Here is an 18,760-nt window from a genome sequence, read left to right as displayed (position 1 = left end):
AAGCCTCCCAGCTGATCCTTGGACAGCCACCTTGGGGAGCTGCTTTCTCCTGTTCATTATTACAGGTCATTACTGGCTTCTTATGTGTCTTATTTGCACGACCAATTAGCCTCCTCTTAAATCCTCTGTATCATCAGCCCACACAGGCGGGCACCACATATACGCTCAACACCTGCTTGTTACAGGGAATTAAGTTTGTTCTAAATGGCTTATCACTGTTTTTTTTTTAATCCTTTTCATCATCATGAAAAGCAGAATTATATTTCAGTAAGGTTTTGCCTATAAAAAAATTTACTGAGAAGTTTTTATCTTTACCAAATGAGAATAAGTAGACACATGGGTTCCAATAAGAATATTTTTAATTTCCTCTTTTTTTAAAAAAATACACTTCCCAATTCTGTGGAAAGACAGCTCATAGTCCTAATGCCCTTTTTCCTTTTCACAGCTCCTTCTGAGCAAACTCATTCACAGAGGGAATAGATTACCAGTCTTTTCCGATGATGTTTCTTTTGGTCATCCTCTACTGAATTTAAATGGGGTCATTATTTTAAGCGGGAATAAAATTATTTTATACACCATGACTCAGAGAGATCTTGTTTCCATTAAAATTCTCTTTCTAAGCAATAAAAATGGATTATAACACAATGGTTTGTGCAATATTTCCCAAGACACCTCAGTCCAAATGTCATGCACACCAAAATTTTTCTCTTTTCCACCACAAACTGCTGTTAGAAAAAAAAAAAATGCAATTGTGTTTTTCTTTTTTTTCTGGCCCCCCGGCATGTGGGATCCTAGTTCCCCGACCAGGGATCAAACCCACCCCACCCTGCATTGGAAGCGCAGAGTCTTAACCACTGGCCAGCCAGGGAAGCCCCTGCAATTGTGTTATTTTTAACCCTCCTCGTTTTCTTGTTCTTACCTCAGAGCCTTGCTTTTGGAGACTGGTGTCCACTGGCGGAGGCCTGGCCAGATGACCCTGGTCTTTCCAGGAGAGAGAAGTACCCCCGTGTTCCCTAATCTGCGGCCGGGCAGCCATTCTGGGAAGCTGAAGCCTCCTCCTTCCGGGTTGTTCCACACCCCAGTGGCCTCCAGGTGTCACAGCAGAGTGTGGTGGGCGGGCCTGGGGCCGGCTCACCCGCAGGGGGTTGCCAATCAGAACAATCTGAGGAGCTGTAGGAAGGCTCTCCCAGGGCCCTCATGGTGGACTGAAAATGCATGGCATTGTTCCTGGGGTCAGAAGACGTGGATAATCCTTCCATCACGGCAACACCAGGAAGGGCATGCAGACAGAGCCCATTGCCAGAAAAAAATCACCTCTCCCTGAGCCTCTTGTGAACATGTACAAAGTCCAAAGAAAGATGCAAAACTTTCTTTTCTTTCCCTATCAGGACATGTCAGTTCAGCAGTCCCTTCTTTCTTTTTCTACTCCTTTGCCTCACATTACTGTCCCGGCTCCCTCCTGCCACTGCGCCTTGTGCTTTGATCCCGGACAGACCTCAGCGAGGCAAATGTGGATTGTTGTGTTCTTCAGACTAGATCGTTTGGAAAACAACAAACCCTCCTGCTTATATTGATCACCTCTTGTAAATTAGCTTAACAAGTTGTTCTGCCAAAAGCTCTTACCCCACTATCCCTGGTCAGATCAGATCAGGATGCTATGGTCTTAAGTGCAGCAGAAAAACATTTGGCCCTAAGTCCCCATCAGTAGATGTTAAATATAGTGTGTTATTTCCCTTATACAACACCTACTACTTTTAACATTAATAATTACAATAACTAGCATTTATTGAGTACTTTGTTTCTGACACAGTGTAAGTCATTTATCACCTCTTTTAAGCCTCACGACAATACTAAAAAACATTTTATAATGATCTAATTTTACTGATAAAGGAGGAAAGAGATTAATTTCCCCAAAGCCACAGTAAATGGTGGCACCAGGATTCGAACCAGACAGTTGGGTTCCCCAGCCCATGTCTCAACCACCATATTTGACTGCAGTGAGACTGCATATAACCGAAGGGTATGAAGGTTCAGCTATGCAAGATGAACAAGTTCTCAAGACCTAATGTCCAGAATGGTGACGATAGTTTAACTATACTGTATTGTATACTTGAAATTTACTGAGTATAGACCTTAGATCTTTCCATACACACCACACTCACACATTCATACAAATAGTAACTATGTAGAGGTGATGAATATGTTAATTAGCTTAATTATGGTGATCATTTAACAATGTATGCATAGATCAAAACATCGTTATACACCTTAAATATATACAGTTTTTATATGTCAATTATATCTCAAAGCTGTTTTTTAAAAAAAAGGAAAGAAAAAAATGGATGATTTTATTAAACAAAAATTCTCCAAATGTTAACATTTACCATAGTGGCTTTATACACACATAAATTTTTTTTGAATTTTTGAATTTTATTTATTTTTTTATACAGCAGGTTCTTATTAGTTATCTATTCACACACACACACTTTTATTTTTCTGAACCATTTTGGAATTGAAGATGTGATGTCCCTTTATCCTTAAATGCTTCCATGTGTGTTTCCTAAAACCAAGAACTGTCTCATGAAAACCCTGATACTATTAGTAAAATCAGTAAATTAACATTGATATAATACTATTATCTAGTCTACAGACCCTGTTCAGATTATTCCAGTTGTTCCAATAATAGATTTAATAGCAAATTTAAATCCCTGTGTTGAAAAAAAAAAAAAAAAAGACTACATGTAGCCAGCCAATATTTTAAAACAGGATCAACAGAAGTTGCGAATCTGTGAATCCAAATACCAGGAGCTGTAATGCCTGGAGCTCCCCAGGCTGTGTATGTGACCATGGCTCCATCGATGCCATACAGGCAGGACAGTGCAGATCCAACAAGATGGAGGCAAAAAGATGGATGAAATGATTTCTGAGACACTACACTACTTCATGTTATAAAAATCATAAATTCCTTGGAATAAAGATCATTTATTACTGAGCACAAAATATCCACTGTGTAGGGGAAAGAAAAAAAAAGGCATAACAAGACCAAACGGGTTCAAAGAAAGAAATGGGTATTTTTAAAAAGAGTTGTTGCATCAGCTCATCTGTAGTTTGTGAAACAATGTTATAGCAAATCCTGATAAATTATTTTGCCACACCCCATCAACAGGTTAATAAGAATTTTCCAATAAATACAAATCAGATTTTTAAAATATTCTGCATGATATCAATTTTTTAAAATTAAGTATGCAGTACAAATGTTTTTGAGTGCAAAACTGGATAGGTGAAATGTCTTGTGTTTATTTCATTAACTATTTAGTGTTATAAAATGTGTGTTTATGTATGTGAGTAACTTTAGAATAAACCCAGATGTTTCTGATGAACCCAAAATGATAGAATTGCAATAGACTTCACACAACAGACTTACACAATATATTTATATTAAAGATTTTCTAAGACTCATGCTTTTAAAGCTGATTTATATCACAACATATCCAATTTCATAAATTTTGTGCCTTACCTTTTGTGCTAAAACAAGGCAGGTTCCAAATATTCCAAATATTCGGTTTCCCACTGTAGTTTAATAAAGGCTACAAACCTACCAGATGTCCTCACAATTAATCAGCAGGGTACTGAAGGACTTTTTTTCCCATCAGAAAGTCAAAAAGCTTATATGTCTATATATAACTATATATCTCCTTTGTTCCTCACTTGAATGTAAGCTTCTCTAGAGTATGGTGGTTTGTACAAAGCAGCAGCTCAAAAAACATTAGTTGAATAAATAGGGCTCTCTCTTTTGACCACACCCTACCATAGGCACATAGCTACCATTAGCAAGTACCAGTAGGCAACTAGCTTGGAGGCCGCCCACACCCTGTCCCTGGAGAAATGAGTCAAAGTGTAATCACCTGAGCAGAATCTATTTTATTGAAAAGAGTTATCACCTGATTCCCTTGAACACAAATAATTCAATGAATTCCTTAGGCTTTCCAGGGAGTTCATAAAGTTACATGAGGTGTCATGAAATTTACTGGCCACAGTGAACTTATTCTGGTGCCAAAGTTCCTTTCGTAAAAGAAGCTGTACACACAGAGCCAAATTCCCATTCTTGTTTCCTGTTGGTTCTCTTCCATGCCAGCCACCATTAACCCCATGAAAGCTGAAGGACCCTACCACAAAATCAGCCCCCTTCTGGCGGCTGTCCCCAGCCCCCCTTGCCTTGGAGCTGCTCCCATCCCTGTAGTGGAAAGTTGGCCTTTTGTTGCCTGCAGATATGCCCTTGGTCGGTTCTTAACCCTGTACCCTCCCAGGACAGCGAGACGCTCAGGTGTTAGCAGTTGCTCTTGGAAGATCATTCCTTTAGCTCTGTTCAGAGTCCAGTTGGTTGAGTCGCTTTACAATGATGCTGTTGATTTTCTTAAGATCATCTATGTCCTTTCCCTCAGCTGCTAGTCTTCTTGACACATCTTCCATCTTGTTGCCAGTTTGAACTTTAAAATGAAAAACAGACAGTGTTACACTGGTTTCCAGTGTGTTCCATCGGGACTCATCAGAGCCCCGTTGGGGTGCTCGGCTGAGAGGCCCTCTTGGCAAATCCCCTGCTCCAATATCCCACGCAGCCCAGAAGCCCAGAGGAGAAATTGATGAAGACTGAAGTTACCTATCAAGTGAATTATTTTTACGACTTCTTGATGAAAGACTTGACTACCTTTGGCAGGCTCCACACAGCTTTTCGCTAAGAAAGGCTTTGCTGTGAGCAACCAAAGGAAACCACCAGCGTCTGATTATCCCCACAGAAGTGACTGTTATGTTGTCTCATTTTGAGACCCATTCTCAGAAAAGGTTTTTCACTCCACATGTGGGAGGTGGGATATTTTGGGTTCCAGACTACTTTGATATACATAGCTCTCCTGGTTCTAAATTACCAGCCCATAATGAAAGTATAATAATTCCCCTCAGACCACCCTGAGAGCACAGAGTCCATATTTCCAAAATAAATAGAACCCCTGGTTATTGAGTAAGTCAGGGAATGGAACACTCTTGAGGTCTGCTTATGAGTTAAAATTTCTAAGAAAAGCAGCACAAAATCAGTATTTAATATGTGAGCTCCTTATCATTTCCACTGCAGGCAAGTTTTTTCCAAGACATCTTTCAGGAACTAATGATGGTGGTAACATGCTACTGGGTTTAGCCAAAAACTAATGTGGGAAAGTGTTAGAGCCTCACCTTCCAGGCTTGGGACAAACTGTTGCCCAGAAGCTGCCTTTCCCCCATATCTGAAAAATTATGTTGGATGAATTATGGTCCAAGACATGACAGAAAGGTTTTAATTGAGCTTTGATGCAGAGCCAGGCAGAGATACCACTTGCTTCTGGAGAAAAGTGTGACACAAATAAATCCATAGCATGTGACATACTTCTCCTCTTGGGAACCTTCTACGTTAGTCAAACACAGAAGGAAGTAGCAGCCATGTTGGACTAAGTCTGTTCCACAATACACTGGTTCCAAGTTAAATTCCAAAAGAGAAAAAGGTTTCTATATGCAAAAACGTTAGAGAAAAATCATGACTGACCTGCCTTTTTGGAAATTCACAAGAAGTAAAATAAAATACCTTAAGTATTACTAACCCAGCAATTCTCAAACTCATTTGACCATAGAACCCTTTTTTAAATTAAGGCAATACTTAATCACATCCCACATATCTACATTGCTTGGCCGCTGGGAACTGTTACAGAGGCAGGTAGGCATCCCGGGTAACCTATCCTTGCTGTCCGTTATTCCTCCTTAGGACAGAGATTGTGACAAAAACACAAGGCCCAACAGTTTATTCAATGTAATCAGTATAAAATAGCCTTATTTCTCTTGCATAAAAATGTCAGGGTTATAAAGAAGATAAGTTCTTACACTTCAGTTAAATGACACAAATTTGCACTGAACCCCACTGAGAGCAAAAAGGTTTCCTTGTTAAAGATGAGCACAGGCCAAGTTCATTTATAGCTGCCTGTGCCAACTCTGGTCTTAGGTTGGGCTAAGGTTTATCTGAAAGCCACAGGAAGCCTTTATTATTACTTCAACACAGGCAGTGGAGGGCCAGGGAGGTCTGGAGGCAGAGAGCTCAGGGTATGAACCCCAGTTCTGCTTCTGACTAGCTGGATAAACGTGGAGAGTTAAACTCTCTGGGCCTTAGTCTTTCATCAGTAAAACAGAAATATTAGACACTACCTTGAAGGGTAGAGTAAGGACTTAAGATAATGAATTTAATGTGTCTGGCAAAGAGTAACTGTCCAATAAAAAGACACTCTTCTTTATTCACATTTTCTTTTTTTTTTCTAAGATTTCTTTAATGTGGACCATTTTTTAAAAAGTTTTTATTGAATTTGTTACAATATTGCTTCTATGTTTTGGTTTTTTGGCCGCAAGTCATGTGGGATCTTAGCTCCCCGACCAGGGATCAAACCCTCACGCCCTGCATTGGAAGGCAAAGTCTTAACCACTGGACCGCCAGGGAAGTCCCTTCTTTCTGTTTCTTGATATGACTTTGCCCTCAATATAAAACACTAGAAGCAAACATAAAATAAATCCTATTCATACAAGGGGGTATAATATGGTGATAAAGTGAATGGTCTTTGATGTCAGGCAGGGGTGTCTCTGAGCCCTGATTAGGCACCACTGTCTGTTGGCCTTGGGCATATTAATTAATCTCGCTAAGCTTCAGTTTCAGCATTGATAAAACCAAAATAACAATAGGTCCTACACTATAGAGTTGTTATGAGGTGGTGAGCAAACAGACATAAATGCTTAGCACAGTGCCTGGGACAGAGTGGGCACCCAATACTAACATTTCTAATTATCATTGCCCTAAACCTTACTACTTACTTTCCCACAAAAAACAGCAGTCCCTTTGGGTTGCTCCCAAGTCGGTAGGCATACCTAAAATTTCTCAATAGTTTAACTTAGTCATTTCCCGGGCAGGTGAGGCAGGATGATATCTGGAGCATCAACTTAGGTGGTATAACATTTCAGAAGAGTGATCCACGCGCTCTTTCCTGCAGGTTCAGGGCCAACCCTCCTCCAAAGAATAATCACACGCAAAGGCACCATTATTGTAAGGAGAGTTCACACTGTAGCTTCTAAGTGCAAAAGGGCATCAGCAGGGTGACAAACAAGCAATTAAACATCACCCCTTCGCACCAGCTCTGAAACCCATACCAGGAAAAGACCTTTAAGCTGGAAGGGAGACGAAGTTTTGGGGAGGAAAAGGGGTTGGAAGCTGTAAGTAAGAGTCATGCCCTGTGCCCACTTCCCATCACCACCACTGCTACCTCCACTGATCCTGAATGAATTTGAAATAGAGGCATTTCAGAGACATGGGATCCACCTCTCATTTAGGAGTTCTGAAGGCTACAAGGCCTGCAGGGCAGAAGAAATGACAGTGTGGTGGATCCAGGCAAAAGGGTATAAAGCATGACTCCTTCGCTCAGGCTCCGTCCACTCCTAAGAGGGGTGGGAGGGAACTGAAGTAACTCCAGGTGGTGGTCTGCAGGGGACAGCTCAGAGAGGATGCTGGTGGGCTTTCCTGAAAGGGCAGCATGCCCCAGGATGGACAGCACCCCTCCCCCACCCGAGGCAGAGAGGAGAGTGGCACTGAGACCTCAGGGGATCTCTTGGCTGAGAGACTGTGTGGGAAAGCCTGGGTCACCGCTCAAGGGCGGACACGCAGGGCCCAGGCCAAGGGCAGGCAGGACGCCAGCCTGGGCGGTGTCAGACAGGAGAAGTCTCCTCCCATCCCAGCACTGCCTCTGGGCCCTGGCACAAGCCCAATTAGTGCTTCTAATGGATTTCAGGGAAGCGAGGGAACCTGGAAGAGGGGGTGAACCTGACTGTGACTGAAAATTATAGACCTGAGTTCATGGAGAGCTCACGTGCTGGATGAAGAAAACCCCGAGTTAGCTAGAATAAGCTGCCTACCGTTGGCAGCTAGGGACTCCAGGTGAGAAATTAAAGCATTATAAAAACATTTAATGTCCATGTTTGCGAACTGCTGGCACTGAGGGCTTACGTGTGCCCCAGTGACCCGGCCCAGAGCAGCAGGTACCCTAGGCGTTCACACCCCCTCAGCCTTCAGTGGCAGCACTGACTGCCAGGAGGCACTGCCTCGTTACCGCAGCAAAGCTAAACGACCAGCTACAAAGTAAGTGCATAGCAGTGATGAAAAGTGTGTCCACGGTACTTACCTATCAGAAATATCACGAAGGAAACCAGTGCCAGGCTGACAATCAGCATGATGATCAGCCCCACCAAAAACAGACTGTGGTTTCCATTTCCTGAGTTAGTGGCGATGTCCGGGATTTTCTCCTCTAGAGCTAATGTGAAACAAACAACAACAAAGACAAAAACTCCTCAGCATTAAAAAAAAAAGAGAGAGAGAGAGAGAGAGATGTAAGGGATATGCCCATTTTCCCTCTGATCACTCTGGAAAGAGACTTATATTTGAGGAATGTCTTTGGATCGGGTGCTCTTTGAGAATTTTTCACCTTCTATAACAGTATTCAAAGGACAAGCCGGGTCAAGCTATCTCCTCAGCCCCTATTTGGAAAATTCTTTGAAGATCGTGTTAACACTGATGTAGCCGGACTTGGATTTTTCTTTTGCTTGGTGGAGGGGGTGGTGGGCAGGGAATAAATAAGTTAAGGGTTCAGAGTGATGGAGGCTCTATTGCCCTTTTCCTAAAGTGAGCCAAGAATAAAACACAGCTGGTTGTGGGCCACTTACTCTGGGTGAAAGGCTGAACACTCTGAGATATCTCCCAGAAAACTTTATTTCCTATAAAAATAACCAGTTATGCTTATAACCATTTAAACAACAACATCAAAATGACCCTGATGTAATTTGGTTTCTAAAAGCTGTTTCCAGGATGGACACGCTCTGGCAGCAAGGTTCTCTTAAATGTTTTACAGTTGAACTGAAAATGCAACCATGCTTATAAAACAGCTTGGTTCACCCAAACCATGAATTGTCTGCATTTGGTCACTGTTTTGTAAGACCTATTTGCCTAATAACACCCAAATTAAATTGAAAAAGAAATACAGAAACTTGCGGTAATGGAGATCCTTGAATTGTCTTCTGTAATCCCTCCTATTTTATATCAGTCCCACACCCTCTGCTACTTGATTATGGAGAGATGGGGGCTTAGGTCCTGTGCTTTATAAGGACATCCTGTGTCACACCCTCCAGAGCTTTTCCTTCCTAATCATAGCCACGGCATAAGCTGGCACCCAAACACCTGCATTTATTGAGACCGACTGCAGTAAAAACAGGTGAAAATCTGAACAAATTAAAATGAAGAGAAAAACAAGAATTCAAAAAGGATTTAGGGGGCTTCCTTGGTGGCACAGTGGTTAAGAATCCGCCTGCCAATGCAGGGGACATGGGTTCGAGCCCTGGTCTGGGAAGATCCCGCATGCCACGAAGCAACTAAGCCCGTGCGCCACAACAACTGAGCCTGCGCTCAAGAGCCCACGAGCCACAACTACTGAGCCTGCATGCCACAACTACTGAAGCCCATGCACCTAGGGCCCATGATCCCCAACAAGAGAAGCCACCGCAAGGAGAAGCCCGTGCACCGCAACGAAGAGTAGCCCCCACTCGCGGCAACTAGAGAAAGCCCACGCGCAGCAACGAAGACCCAACGCAGCCAAAAAATAATAATAAATAAATAAAATAAAAACAAAAAGGATTTAGAAGGGGAATAATGGACATAAAATTGGGACAGTAAGAGTTTCGAGTGTATGTGAAACAAACAGCAAGTGGGCATCTATCACCTGTGTTGGAACGTCAGCGTTTAAGCTAGAAAAGACGGGGCTCAGAATAACCTGATAGAACTCATTTATAATATTTAGGGGACAAGATACACATGTAGTATTTAGTATTCAGCAGTTTTTTATTTTGTTTTCCCCCTCCTCTTTCTAATGCTTTAATTGAGGCAATTTGTAATCTAAAAAAATGAAGCTGACTTTTTTGCCCAACAAAATTTTAATGATTTTTTTTTAAACTAGATAAACGTGTGGAACAATCCGCTATGAAGTAAAACCTCTCTAGGAAAGTGGGCACCCTCGGTGACCTGGCTGTGGTCACTAGAAGGCACAAAAGCGGCCAAGAGGGATGAGTAAGCCTCATCTCAGCAGCCTCCACCGCTTTCCAGGGAGATAAACTCCACAGGGAACTTCTCAGAACTTTTAAAGACAAGAGTTCAAATCTTGCTTAAGAGCCAAGAAAGCCCACAAGCCTGGCAAGTATTCAGAGAACAAAAGCAAAAATTGCCTAATACTAAACAGCGTCTGTAACGCAGAGGCTTCCTAATGCCCACACCGCCCCCAGCCCACGACCACAGGTCCAGCTCAGCATTCGCTATTTTTAGGTGGCCTAGAAGCCCGGACGGGCCGCCAAGCCTGGGAAGGCACACATACGGAACAGACGCTGCGATCCGGCAGGACAGAGGTTTAGTTTGTTTAAGTCATTTATGGAATCCACAACATAAAGCTTTCTATCTTCAGGAATGCCGCCAGAGCCGGTGTCCTGGGAAGGATTCATTGTCCCTGGAAGAAAACACTGCTGTTAAACACGAGAGGCGGGGCTGGGGAGCCGGCCTTCACACGGATCACAGCCCACAGGAAGCTGGGCTGGCACGTGAAGACCCACCCACACATACTACTGCCAAATGAAGGGCTAGAAAAGTTTAGCTGTTCCTTTTGGGGACGACATTGAAACTCTTCTTTTTGCTTTGCTTGCCAGGAAGCTCAGAGTCAAGTGTGTGTCCCAATTTTAACGCTTTAATACCCTGCTTATCTGCACTTGCTCTTTCTTCCTGCTCAGATTTCTCAATTCTGTATATATTTTCCCTGGGCCTCTTTTAATTTTTTGTAATTGATTTTTGAATGTTTCTCTTTATTACACTGTTCGTATTCTGGTGAGACTTCTCAAATCCTTTGTGCAAGAAGACGATGTATAAATATGTAAAAAGATAAAATTAAGCTAGGCAGCCTGTGGCCATAAGGATTCTGAGAGAAGAAGAAAATGTTACTGTGAACCATTCTAATTGATGAGGCTTTAATACAAAACTATACTTTTTATATCCTCCCTCAATATGGTATAGGAGTCCCTACCTTAAAGGTATCCTTTAGTCATTACAGACTGGCTCTGAGACCTCAAGACAAAAATCTTAGCAAACTGAGTACGGAGATGAATACTGCAGTTGTTGGAGGCTAAACTTCAGGACCTCTCAGGTCTCTTCCTTCTGTGTTTCCTTAGAGTGTGGTCACTTACGTAATAAGTAATTCTAAAATTGTGGTTTACATTGAAGATAATATTCTCTAATGATAGCACAAGTTCAAGCTACACTGAAAAATCTGAATGGATTAAAAAGTTCTATTTTAAGATGTCTCTCTAGCACAACAGAGAACTTGTGACCTTTTAATTATGTGAAAAGAAGGTTCTAGGAAGACAAATTCCGATTGCTATCAAATCTTTCTCCTTCACAGTTATCTCTTTTCATAAAATGAGTCTAATAATGGATGTGGGATTTTTTGATCGGGGAAGGATTTTAGACATGCTCTCATCTAGCCCCCATCCTTTCCACAAATGAGAAAATTGAAGCTCAGAAGGTAAATGCCCAAGATCATACATTAGCTAGTTGCCGGGCTGGAAGCAGGCCTCACGCTTCAGAGTTCACTGCCCCTTTCCTTGTGCTACCTTTCTTCTCCACACCCTTCCCGAATCCTTTGTCAAGACTCAGCTCAAACCTCACCTCCATTAAGAATCAACCTGTCTTTCCCTTGTGCCCTTGCTGGATACTGTACATTCTTCTATCAGAACATCTGTTCTATTTTATCGCATTTATTTGCTTACTTCTTTGATTTCCCCAATTGACTGAACACTCCATAGGGTAATCTCCAATACTATTCTTCAAATGCCCAGTGCCAAGTTTAGAAGCCAGTGATTTATGTTAAGTTGGAACACCTAAAATATTTTATTTACGATTTAAATCTCACTATTTCCAAAAGAATTTGAGGCAGTTAATAATAAGTACACTAACATAAAACTGAGGTTAAGAATCCTCGTGTCATATCTATCTGGACTTTAGTAAAAGCAATGCAGAAAACTTCACATCTGCCTACATGTGGCAACACACTATTGACTTCCTCTTAACATTTAAAAAATTTCCTTTAATGCCTAGCTACAAAATGAAGGCAAATATGATTAGAGTTAGGAGAAACCAAATTCAGAAAAAAAAAAGATGAACAACTATAGAAGATCTGAAAAAAAAAAAAGTATCAGCCATTTACTAAACAGATTAAACTGCACTCTAAAATATTAAGACCGAACAATTTCCCAGTAATAACTAAAAACCTACTAGTACTTGTAAAAAAAAAATGTTTCCCCACAACCCTAGCTAAGAAAAACAGAGAGCTTGAAAAGTTATGAACTAGTTAAATTTTTTTTTAAAGTAAAAATCTAAAAGGGTGTTTCATTTATGCTGAAATTTTAATTAACAAGAACACCTAACTCCATGAATATTTTAGGTAAGATACTACTGAAGCACTTTATATATTGATATTACTGAATTCCAAATATACTTCATGGATCATTCCTAAGGGAATGACTTGAAGTGACAAAAAAAAAAAAAAAGTAACAGCATATAGAACAGAGGGGCCTTAGAGATCAATCAAATCTCATCCTTTTACAGATAAAACCAAAAGTGTTGACTGATGCATGGTCACAGATTCCTAAACTATTCTTTTAAAAATGTTTTATATTTTATCGTCTCTTTATATATTATCCCAAACACTAATATCTGATGAGGCATAAAGGTTGTGTCCCATCATAGGATCATCGTTCCAGACACAGCGTCTATTTTAGGCTTGGTAGCTGACACATGGTTCATTTTTGGATCTCTGACTTGACATCCTTGAGCCTTAGCTTCCCCTCTAGGCATGTAATTACTATTGCTTAAATCTCATACTGAGGCTTGAATCAGTGTTTACAAAGTAGAGGATTAGCTAGAAAATCATAGCTACAAAAACTGACTTAAGAGCTGCACAACAAATAAAATCTCCAAATTACTGGCCTTGCTGCTAACTCAAAAGGTGATTCAATGCGACATCAAACCCAGAAGCACTAACATAACAACTTAGAGTGAACTCTGAAGTGCTCTGAATGGAAATCTCTTCATTTGGGTAAAGTCACAATGTAAATAGATGCTATTTCAATGCATTTTTAATTAAATGCAAGATGCAAATGAAAAATAAAGAGCCAGCAGAGAAAACTGAGTTGGGTGTGGTTCACGGATGCCAAGAACCTGCAAATGACCCTGCGAGTAAATGTATACAAGATCACATGGCCCTCAAGTCAGGACCCATAGCTGTTTGACACCCAGTTGTTGCTATCTTTGCATCTCCACATGAGAGCATGTGGCAACAACCAGCAGCGCTGGAGCAGCCAGAGTGTTACTAAATTCTGCATTGCACTAACTTGACCCTCCTTCTTGACTGCGGTGTGCAAATTTGCTCATTAAGTAAAATTGACCAAAGTAGCATCCTTTTCATGGAACCCTTTCTAATACCTTGAGCTGAAACATGTAATTTTATTTTCTTCCAGTTTAGATCAATGCTAACAGCTGATTCTTGTTGTCATTTAAGAATTCTTTGACTACCTGCTAATAAATATTCTGACCAATATCATCGTCTATGAAAATTTGCTTTGTTCTTTACTTTTTCCCATAGGTGCGTGGTATCAAACCAGAGAAATAACTCAAACCAGCACTGCTTGCCACAAAATCAGAATTGTTATAATAGGATTTAATTCAAAGCTAATAGGAAGCTTTGTTGAGCGAGTCATGGTAATTTGTTCTATAATTCCATTTCAGAGTCAGTGCCTCTTCACATCCAGGAAGTAATTTTTAAAATCAAGCCTAAATCATCTGTATCAAAAGTTAAAAAAGCACAGAGTAGGGCTTCCCTGGTGGTGCAGTGGTTAAGAATCCGCCTGCCAATGCAGGGGACAAGGGTTCGAGCCCTAGTCCCGGAAGATCCCACATGCCGCGGAGCAACTAAGCCTGTGTGCCACAACTACTGAGCCTGTGCTCTAGAGCCGGCGAGCCACGAGCCACAACTACTGAACCCGCGTGCTGCAACTACTGAAGCCCGTGTGCCTAGAGCCCGTGCTCCACAACAAGAGAAGCCACCGCAATGAGGAGCCTGTACACTGCAACGAAGAGTAGCCCCCGCTCGCTACAACCAGAGAAAAGCCTGCGCACAGCAACGAAGACCCAAAGCAGCCAAAGATAAAATAAATTAAAAAATTAAATTAAAAAAAAAAGCACAGAGCACATGCAACAAAAAACATCCCAGCCTCAAGAATCATAATTCATATATTTATATTTATCTTTGAATGCAATGCAAATGAGAGAAAGTAGTCCCATTTTTTCAGTTGAAAATATATGTGAAACCTCTAAAACTCCTAGCTTGATTTTCTTGGACCAGAGAAGCTCCTTATACTGACACAAGGGAGGACATATTAAAAAGATCCTTTCTTGGAAGCCTGACTATACACAGGACTATTCTTGCTATAGATATGCTACAAGATACTAAGTTTGCTGGCTTCTGGAAAAGTGAAAACATGAAACACTTTGTGTGATACCATTCTCTTTGCTTCTTTAACAATGTAAAACATACAGTATTTATAGCTAGAAATTCTATTTGTGCTTATCAAGCCAACTCTCCAATTTTACAGATGAGTCAACTGAAAAAGATGTTTACTTTTTTTTCCTCTGAGTGCATTGTAAAATGCATAAACCAAAGGATGCATTTTAGATGTTTGATAGAATGATTGTTGAACTAGAAATTAAGTATAATAAAAAATACATTATACAGTAAAAAAAAAAAAAATCATAATTCAGTCTCAGTAGAGTAATAGCATGCAAATTACTTTGCATGCAAATAGTAGCATGCAAATTACTCACAAAAATGTGAGCTTTGACTGCTAGGTTACCAGGAAAAACAAGTTATTCAGAAGCAACTATAATGACCTTCTAGAAATTCTGTAGCTCTTTCTTTGCCTCCCTTCAGCACACGGTGCTCCTATAAGGCCCATAAACCCCAGCATGAAACTGCTGGTCTATATTTAGTGTTAACTTAGCCAAGCAGTGTAAGATTCCAAATACTGACTTTTTTCATAGTGCCTAAGGAGGTTTTTAGTAAATATAGTACTGGGACTATGCTTTAAAAAGAAAAAAACCACCATGCCTTGATTTAATTGGTAACTGACGAGGTTCTTATTGGACTGAGATTTACGTCCTTATTTGGCGGATGTGTAAACCGACACAGTTCCTGCACTTCTGCCAGGAGGTGCTCCCATGTATAAATATCGGGCAGCAGGCTGGAGCTGCCACTCTGACAACTAATTTGCACAGGACTCCAGTCAACAGGAAAAGAATAAGGCTGACCGTCTAAGCAGGACGAGGGCAGATCAGAGGACGCCTAGGGCTTGCAGTAGCTACAGAAGCGGACTCTGCGTGGGAGATTGCATGGCTACAGACCCAGTGCCCCCACTGCCGGCAATGGAAGCACTTTATCTCATCAACTTTCTTTCCTTTTCAAAGGCTTTATTCTATGCGTTTTTAATGCATCCTCCTTTCTCAGGAATGTCAGCCTCTGATGTGGTTCCCTCTCACACACGCCAAGGACCGTCTGCCCTCTGGGGTACATAAAAGGAGCAGTGAGGAGTAGACTGTACCACAAGCCCACCCCGCTGACTGACTATCCGGGCAGGACACTGAGGGTTAAGTGGTAAACGGATGCGTAACCCTTTATAACCCTACCCTCCATTGCCATCGCTAGACAGACATTAATTCATCCTTGAAACATATTGCACGTCAATTAGAAAATGTTTGCTCCACAAAATTCCTTTTACGTCTGTATTCAGTATGGACCTCACTCTCCTTTTGGGGGAAAGGAGTGTCATCTTTCAAAGCTTCATCTGTACCTGAGGACCAGTTCATGAAGAAAGACAATGTGACTAGTAACTGTTTTTCTCAGAAGCATATAATACATGAAAAGCTATGCCAAATTTCTTGGAAAATGAGAATGTTTGTTAGCTATTATTTTAATTATCATATTCAGCTTTAATCTCCCAACTACCTCATCTGTTTTAAACCATCTATTCTTTGAAAAAATAATAGGATGGCCTCATTTTGAACATTGACTGTTTTTCTCTCTCCTGTAAACCTAACCCTTGAAGTATCAGTCACCTCCACTCCGCCTCAAAGGTGAGGAAAATGGAGACTAAGCAACTCCTCCTGCCGAAGTCTGAATTCAACCCTATTTTACACCAGTGAGGGGGATGAGATTTTTTATGGCTTATGAGCCGTTAGACTTCTGGAGAACCAGTGAAGAACAAAACAAGACAACCTACCTCATTTTATCTACTCTGTATCTGAAAGGCCACATCCAGAAGAGTTTTGAGTCACAAAAAGAAAATAGGTATTCTCACATGAACTGTTCAATCTGGGGATATTTTCAAGTATTTCTTGCTTTTTCTTTCAAATATTATATCTCATTCCCAGGAAATTAAAACATGCTACCAAAGACTTGAGTCAAAGATACCAATTGGTTCAAAATTAATGACTGAACCTCAAAGAACTTACCAGGCAGGGACCATTTTAAATTCCTTTAAGCCAGCAAGATTAACCAAGAATCAAGGAATGAATTGGTCTCTCATATACCATTTTACTGCTCTGAAGAAAACTCAAGCATTCTTTCACATTGAATCCCCAGTTATCCTGTCTAGCAACTACCCATCAATTTGACAAAAAAGGCACCCGTCTATAAATTTAATATACAAGTTAACACTTGCTTATATCTTCTTCCTCGTAAAATCCCAGTAAAAAGGCAGAATAAAACTTATAAAACCACAAGTATAAAAATAGGAGGAAACAACACTGAGCAAGATTTCAACAAATGTATCAAACATGGGAAGGAGAGAGTGGTTGGTACCTGCCTTAGCAGACCTCCGGAGGACCATCACTGCTGAGTGAGGTGACAGACCCTGCAGAATTCAGGCAGGCTCAGGAACTGGAGGCAAAAGTGAAGTATGGAGCTAATTACAGGCAGGTAATTTCACGTTAGCCGAAAATATAATGCAATAAGAAGACTGGAAAACCATGTTACAGAAATCTCCCAAGAAAAAGAAATAAGGCCAGAGGCTCAACCCAGCAGCTCTAGTATCTCATGGGAGTTCCAGATCAAAGAAAATGTGTGTGTGTGTGTGTGTGTGTGTGTGTGAAGGGGGAGGGGAGGTCAAGAACTTAGTATTTTCCAGATCGCCAGAGTCCACCAAAGCACAGTACCACCCACTTTTAGAACAGTAGAGACGGATTCAAAGAACAAAAGAAACAAATCAGAAATTAAAATCCCATCAGATATCGCAGCAACACTTTAATTAGAATAGAGCAATGCCTTCAAAATCCTGAATTTGGTTTTCTACCTAGAATTTTATATACCAAGCCAAAGTATCTGTCAGACATTTAAAGTCCCAAAATAACTGACCTCCCACACACTCATTTCCAGAAGTTACTGAAGGAAGTGTTCCACTTTAACAGGAAAGTAACCTAATAACGAAGACAGGGCGTCCAGATGTGTAATCCAACTGGCAAGAGGAAAACAAATCCCAGGATGACGAAGTCTCAGGAAACAGCTGTATACTAAGATGAGAGAGAAGTTAGTCTAGACTGAAACAAGTACTCTGTTGGGCTTTGACCATGTGGAAGATAGATTAAAGAAGAATTTTACAAATTTACTTGGGACTATTTTGGAAAAGTTAGCGATGTGTGTGTAAAACCAAGACAAGATGTCCTATGAGAATGGAAATGTAAGCATAGTAAACCATCTAGTTCAGAGATGAATAGAAATATGGTCACTATAATGCAAACGATGCTGATTTAACCAAACAAAAATCAAAAAACAAAAAAAAAATGGGAGAAGGGAAAAGTAAAAAGGCAGAAATCTTCGCCTATCGAATAAAGAAATAGCTGTGTAAGCATACTACTTAGAAATCTGAAACCAAGGTGCTAGGAAAAAAACTATAAAGGCTGGAATGAAATGCCTCCTGAGAAATGGGAAAGGATGGCACAGGGAGCTAACTTCCTTATAAGCCTTGAAATACTATTATACTATGTATATACATCACTTTAATAAAAATTCATTAATATTTTAAAATATACATATATGAATTGAAAATTTAGAAAAAAATATTACTTGCAATCTCTTCTCCATGGTTCTAACCTACTTGGAATATAGAGGTGACAACACACAACGCCAGGTTCGAGATTACAAGTCTGTTTTCCATTGCACCGTTTCTGAGGGATGGAACTCATACTCCTAGAAGCAACAGTGGTTGCACAGGCTGGCCAATGATTTTCAATGAAGGGGGCACATCAGACCTTCCAGGAGAGGTTGAAGATGTGGCAGAGGGATGCTAGTTTAGAAAAAATACCTCTATTTTGGTCCTTATCTACATGCTTCCCCACCCCTCTTATCACTATTTTCTGCATTAATATAAAGAAATCAATCTATGAATTCTAAACGGCAGGTATTACTTGTGCAATGTAATTTTAATATAAAGTTTAATAATAACAAAACCCTAATGCATTGTCAAAATGCTTACAACTTCCCATAAAGTAAAAAAATCACCTCATGGGCAACCAAGCAGC

The 18,760-nt window shown here is 40.7% G+C and overlaps 1 protein-coding gene across 2 annotated transcripts; it reads right to left on the bottom strand.

Annotated features, from left to right (window-relative positions):
* Window positions 1-3,898: 3,898 nt before the first annotated feature.
* On the bottom strand, window positions 3,899-17,021 carry LSMEM1 (leucine rich single-pass membrane protein 1). 2 transcript variants are annotated; one of them, XM_082400155.1, is made up of 5 exons: window positions 15,014-17,021; window positions 10,464-10,592; window positions 8,770-8,820; window positions 8,232-8,360; window positions 3,899-4,487 (listed from the first exon to the last, which is right to left on the bottom strand). In XM_082400155.1, the coding sequence occupies exons 2-5, from the start codon at window positions 10,585-10,587 to the stop codon at window positions 4,357-4,359; spliced, it is 435 nt and encodes a 144-aa protein (XP_082256281.1). In that variant the 5' UTR covers window positions 10,588-10,592; window positions 15,014-17,021; the 3' UTR covers window positions 3,899-4,356. The 2 variants fall into 2 exon arrangements, with proteins under 2 accessions (XP_082256281.1, XP_082256282.1); XM_082400156.1 differs by lacking the exons at window positions 8,770-8,820; window positions 15,014-17,021 and having other exon boundaries at window positions 10,464-10,725.
* Window positions 17,022-18,760: the final 1,739 nt, after the last annotated feature.

The sequence above is a fragment of the Balaenoptera borealis genome (genome assembly GCF_965194805.1).
Source record: "Balaenoptera borealis genome assembly, chromosome: 7".
In the NCBI taxonomy this organism is placed as follows: Eukaryota; Metazoa; Chordata; class Mammalia; order Artiodactyla; family Balaenopteridae; genus Balaenoptera; species Balaenoptera borealis.
The sequence above is the reverse complement of the archived record's forward strand: the minus strand, read 5'-3'. Positions and strand labels throughout refer to the sequence as shown.

Coding starts and splice junctions, on each gene's coding strand:
- LSMEM1 (XM_082400155.1), bottom strand. CDS start 10,587: ATGAATCCTTCCCAGGACACCGGCTCTGGCGGCATTCCTGAAGATAGA. Junction 8,821..10,463: donor CGGATCGCAGCGTCTGTTCC/GTATGTGTGCCT, acceptor TTATTTTTATAG/GAAATAAAGTTTTCTGGGAG. Junction 4,488..8,231: donor CTTCGTGATATTTCTGATAG/GTAAGTACCGTG, acceptor TTCATTTTAAAG/TTCAAACTGGCAACAAGATG.